This window comes from Herpailurus yagouaroundi, unplaced genomic scaffold (assembly GCF_014898765.1).
Source record: "Herpailurus yagouaroundi ecotype Mexico unplaced genomic scaffold, PumYag 184, whole genome shotgun sequence".
In the NCBI taxonomy this organism is placed as follows: Eukaryota; Metazoa; Chordata; class Mammalia; order Carnivora; family Felidae; genus Herpailurus; species Herpailurus yagouaroundi.
The window spans coordinates 10,783,943-10,789,693 of record NW_024412415.1 but is presented as its reverse complement, the minus strand read 5'-3'; the positions used below and the strand labels follow the sequence as shown (position 1 = coordinate 10,789,693).

The window sequence follows — 5,751 nt, the reverse complement described above, 5'->3', positions numbered from 1 at the left end:
GGCTGTTTCTCCTATCTTTGCTGCCTTTCTCATAAATATATATATATTTATACATATATACACATATATATATTTATGAGAAATATACATATATATATATTTGACCAATGTGTGTTTAATCTACATAAACTGAATACTTAATAAATGTTGAAGTAATTTTGCAGATTGCATAGAGCTGTAAATTCTATGAGGATTGGGAATATATTTTATTCATCTTTGAATTCTCTCAGTACCTGGCATGGGGACTTGCACATAGTAGACCATTAATAATCTTTTTTGAATAAATGAATTAATTTGCTTTGTTTCATATACATTTCATTTCTAGAACAATAACTGAAGACTGGCTGGAAATATAAGGAAAATGAACCATAATTGGAGAATATAATAAAGCCTGTCACTCACATCTGAGACACCTATTATAAATGCTTCTGATGCCTCATTAAAGACATTCTATTGTTTTCAGAATGCATTTTTTCCATAGTAAATAATCACCTCTTGCTATAATTTAAACATTGACACTATCAAAATGATCAGTTCCAAAACACAGATCTGATTCTGTCATTTCGCTGCTTAAAAACCTGCAACACCCCCAACCCCCCACCACCAGTCTATACAACAGAGTCCAAATTCCTAACTATGGCATGGAAGGTTCTATATGATTTGTCCTCAGTTCATTTCTTCCCAGCCAATGTAGCCCACGTGCTATCTATCCAGGGGCACTTGCAATTTCTAAAACATGCTATACATATTTGTTCTTCTATGTCTTTATCATGCTGTTTACTTAAAATGTCACTCCTCATACCATATCTTGCTCTTCTGCTGTCTACACCCATCACCATACTATTCATTCCTAGGGGCTCAACTCCAATGCTTTCTCATGGGAGACTGTGCTGTCTCCCATGCTTAAATAATTGTACCATTTGTTGTTCTCTTATAGTACTTTACTCATGCTCCATATGTTATATAATAGCTAACTGTTTATATACCTAACACTCTCTTCTAGATTGTGAACTTTTTTGTTTGTACATCTCATTTTCCCATATTCTTTGGGCTATGTCTATGTTTTCTAGAAAGCTGTCATAGAGTATGTGCCTAACACACAGTAAATGATCAATAAATGTAGTTTGGAATAAAAACAATACATGCACTTATATTTCCACATAGAAATACACATTAAAAATTCTTCTAAATGTAATGGGGGCTAACTGAAAATCCTAAGAGTTAGTAGAAGGTAGAAAGGCTTTCTTAAACCATTGGTGATTTCTGTCCTGATGAAAGAGAAGACTTGAACATTTCTTCAGAGGCAGACTGCTCTGGAAAAACTACATGGATTGTTTATTCATGTTAAAGCAAGTATATATTTATTACTCTTGGAAAACTATAACTTGAGTGTAGATGCTTTAGTTTGTGAAGCAGAGTGCTCCATTTGGATATGCAAATCTTTGTGTGTGGAGCAGGAGCATTGCTTCCGCAGACATTGATGCAGAAGAGAAAAACTGTTCCTTTTCTCTCTGTGGATGTAGACCACATATGTGTTGTTTCTGTGGAGATGCGAATGTCCTTGTTTCAGCCCTTGCTCTTAGAAGAACAAAAGCTGAGCTCTAAAAGATACAGGCAAACAAGGACAGGCATAATCCTTACTGCTTACTGGAGAAATAATTAGGCAAAGGGACTGGACTGGCTTTGGTGAGGCTCTACCTAGACCTATTTATAAAGATTAACTCAGTCTTTGTGAGAAATGTGCTGGGTTTGGACTCTTATGTTATGAAGGTGATAGTCCAGTTGGGTCAAAGGTTAAGGTCACACTCCTCAGGATGGAAGGTGGGGTTTCCTCTAAAGGAGTAGGTATTCCCATGGTCAGTCATCCTATGGAAAGGCAGCAACTGGGACAGGGGGTGGGACTTTGAAAATGCACCTTAAACTGGGTAAGGAGAGTTGTTTTCTTCTCTGAGTGGTTGAGCCTGAATGCTCAAGACAGGGTCAGGGGAACTCTTGATGGAGAGGGGGGCTGTCATTAGCCACATAGACCCTGGCTGCAAGCTCAACAATAAGGCAGGCCTGTAGTCCATAAGGGCTTTGAGAGTAGCCATGTCATACCTGCAGTTTACTCTGTATTGCTCTTCCTTTTTAATATTGTTATATAACCCTGGTCTTAGCTGTGCTATAAGGAGACTATGATGGGAAGAACCAGGGTTTGTGATGTCCTGGTGAAGAGGAGGCAGTGCTTCTTCCTGCTGGATCCCAAGGCAATGGTGAAAGTTTCAATGGCTGGAGAGAGATCAGTATCCCAGAACATCAGGGTATGTGACATCTGAAATACAGGCAGGAGTAATTCAGTTATTTCAGGCATATGTTGGTGACAGAATCACCCTTAGGGACTCCTCAACAGTAGAGCAGGGAGGGAAACTTTAAAGGGAGCCGATATCCTAATAATTTGGAAGGTGGGAGCTCAGAGTTATTGTAGTTTGGAATTTTAAATATGGCCTCCTTTATAACCAAAAACTTAATGAAAGCTATGATGCTCTAATTATCAAGGGCACATGAAGCCTTTTATTGAACACACCCTTTTTATCCTGGATATCCTGCTCAAAAGGCTTGACAAAAACAAAGACAAACAAAATATTCCTCAGTGTGATTTTATATGAGTCTTTTCTTTTTAGTTTCTCCCAGGCTTCTGCTCTCAATCCCTAAATAGGCATACATTTCACCAGAAACTGATAGTTTCTTGCTTTTCTTCCATTATGCATCCATCCTCTGTTTTCCTCACAAAGTGTTCTGAATAAGAGCGTAAGGGAAAGTTTGAAATTCTTTCTGGATATTATGCATAAGCACGGATGAATATGTAACTGGTCTTTCAATGAGGTGCACATCTAAGTTTATATGATTTTCTTAGGCTGAACAGGAATGTTACTTAACACATTGGCATAGAAGCCACAGTCTCATCCCTGTTGATTGCATCTATGGTCATACTCTGAAAAAAGACTGCATTCAGTTCCTGAGAGCTTTTCTGGATTCATGATGCTTTGCCTTTTTATTCTAACAGCTGCTTATTTGCATAACCTGTTAAAGACATTTCCCTACCATCAAACTACTGGGCTTCCTCTAGTTCTTGGACATTTTTTCTTGCTCTTACAGATTCTGTAAACAAACAGCAACTTTTGCCTTCAACATAAGTTCTGCCTGCCTGAAATCTTTCATTGTCTTCTCCCAACTACACAACAAAGCTGAGTTTTGCAAAATATCACTTTGACATATTAATAATTTCATTTATCTCCAAGATCTTCCTGAAATTCTTAATTTTTTCACGTATCTTTCCCTGGGACTTAGATGCAATGAAATATCTATCTCATTTACTTCATTCAACAAAAACTTACTGAATACTTACTGTATTGCACATACAAGGCTACCTGCTGTGGCTACAAAGTAGAGGAACTCACATCTGGTTTAATGGCTAGAATATTTGACTTACTGTTCTAGTTTCTTAACTCTAGGATTACATTGAAAAGCGAAACCTCCTCTTATGACTATTCAATGACATAAATGAGAATGCAACTAATAAAGAGGTGATAACTAAAGTGGGAGAGGGTCCCATGCAAAAAAATTGGGAGAAATATTGGAAATCAAGGACGCAAGAGAAGCATACTATATTTAAGGAGGCTCTATGCCCAGAAAGGGGCTTGAGCTCAGGACCTGAGATCAAGAGTCACATGCTGTACCCACCAAGCCAGCCAGGTGCCTCCGGGTAAACAAACAAACAAACAAACAAACAAGTACTTTAAAAGTTGGCTGTTTTCTAAGTTAATGTAGAGTTTCATTTTTATGTGTATCCGTATAAACAAGAACAGTATAAATTAAAATAATAGGAAATTATGCATCTTTCATTATTTATTAAATTAATATATTTTGGCATCAATTTTGTGTTGATATGATTCTTTTATATAACATTCCCTTCCATCAAAAAATTTTGAGCGAGAATATTATGTTTCTTGGTGAAGTTTTCATAAAGAATGTGAGATCTTTGGATAAGGGGTCACAAAGGGCAGTAGACAATTTTTTTTTCCTCTGTGATACATACCTCCTTGACATACTCTGGTGTTTTGTTGAGGAAGTAAGAAAATAACGGTAATTCTAGTTCTGAAGGTGCAAGGAAAGGACCCACCACTTCCTCTGCACCCTACCGGCTGAAGGAGCACACCTCAGTCTCTTTTGTCTTCTGAAAATAAAACCGAGGCATAGGGTGTTAGAGTGAAGGGTTTCCTAGGGGTTAAACCCGAGTGCTTAAGAGCCCTTTCGAAACCTACAGCTTTTACTCAAGTAGCTACTGTAAAATAGATGTTGTTCAAAATAAGAGGGCTGGGGCAGAGGCCCGTCGCGCCCACCTGGGGTACAGCTCAGGTGGGGGCAGGCGCCTGGTCCGGAGCGGAAGGTGCCTGCATTCTGCAGGTGCGGGGATTGTTTTCTTGCACCGCCCCGGCTCCCGAGAGGGCGGGACTCGCGGCGTTGCAGAGTGTGGGACTTGGCCCCTGAAGCAGAGTCTAAACGTATTCCACGCAGCAGACATTTACTCAGCCGGGTGCCCACACCTGGCCTGGGGGAGGGGAAACAGCTTCTACAGGAACCGCAGAGACAAGAGGAGCCCCTCGTTTGGGACGCCAGAGGGCTGGTCCCGCTAGGCTCTGTCCGACTGCTTTCCCGTGATTGCTTCTCCCACCTGTCCATCATATCAATACCCTATCTCGATTGGCTCTTCTCTCTGCCACTCGGTTCCGCCGCGCTGACCCCCATTGGCCCCTCTCCGGCCGAGGCCCCGCCCCACGAACTGGGCATGGGGAGTGGGGCGCGGAGCTGAGAGAGCGGGGCGCTTGCTCGGGGCTGGGGGGAGGCGGTGGCGAAGAAGGAGGAGGAGAAGAAGGAGGAGCTGGGACAGCAGGAGGCAGCGGCCGCGACCCGGCTGGGGTGATGGTGCAGGTGCCCGGGGCCCGCGAGGAGCTGCCCGGCTGAGGGGCGCCTGGTCCGGGGTCCGCAGCGCCGCCGCGTCTCTCCCGGGGGCGGGCGGGCGGGCGGGAAGATGCTGAGCAGGTTGATGAGCGGCAGCAGCAGGAGCCTGGAGCGCGAGTACAGCTGCACCGTGCGGCTGCTGGACGACAGCGAGTACACCTGCACCATCCAGGTCAGTGCCGCGCTGCCCTGCCCGCGGAACCCCTTCGTCCCCCGACTCTGGCCAACTTGGCCCGCCGCCGCCGCCGCCGCCCGGGGTCGCCGCAGACCCCGGTGCTTTGTCCGTCCCCGGCTGCGGCGGACGGCCCCGGTGCAGAGAGCGCCTCCGCCCGAGACCGGGTCCGGGGCGGGGTACCAGGCGCTCCGCGCAGCTGCGGTGAGAGTCCCTCCGTCCCGGACCCTCAGCTATCCCTCTGCCCTCTCCCAGGGTGAGGGCACCCCATCCTGACTCCTCGAGCCTGCTGGGGTGGGGAGCATCTTCCGCGGGCGTCCAGAGAGAGGCGGGCAGGGCGGGAGGCTCCTACCCCGGCCGCCCCGTCGGGGGGTACAGGCTTTGGCTCTCCAGCCAGGCAAGGACCGCTGGCCGGCTTTTCTTATCTATCTTTGGTTGGAAGGATAATGCTGTATGTCATAATTCCCCCCCCAGCATTTGTGAGTCAGAGCTCTCAGAAGGTAGAAGTGAACGCGCAGCCCATGCAGAGTGGCCTATGGAAGGGAGCCCAGCCTCTGGGCTCCCAGGATTAGCAGCCCCCC

The 5,751-nt window shown here is 45.1% G+C and overlaps 1 protein-coding gene and 1 long non-coding RNA gene across 10 annotated transcripts in view; one reads left to right on the top strand and one right to left on the bottom strand.

The window, feature by feature from the left end:
- LOC121041618 (uncharacterized) overlaps positions 1-4,295 on the bottom strand; it is a 10,983-nt gene extending 6,688 nt beyond the window's left edge. The window contains exons 1-2 of one of the 2 annotated variants that reach the window (XR_005795799.1): positions 4,076-4,273; positions 2,098-2,311 (exon numbers count right to left, since the gene is read on the bottom strand). This is a non-coding gene — a long non-coding RNA (uncharacterized LOC121041618). Of the gene's footprint in view, positions 1-1,130; positions 2,312-4,075 lie in introns of those variants that run through there. The other variant, XR_005795798.1, reaches the window with a different exon arrangement.
- Positions 4,296-4,736: 441 nt separating this feature from the next.
- FRMD5 (FERM domain containing 5) overlaps positions 4,737-5,751 on the top strand; it is a 323,173-nt gene continuing 322,158 nt past the window's right edge. For all 8 annotated transcript variants that reach the window (XM_040492537.1, XM_040492539.1, XM_040492541.1 and 5 more), the window contains exon 1: positions 4,737-5,170. In XM_040492537.1, the coding sequence (XP_040348471.1) occupies positions 5,069-5,170 (102 nt within the window). In that variant the 5' untranslated portion in view covers positions 4,737-5,068. The remainder of the gene's footprint in view (positions 5,171-5,751) is intronic.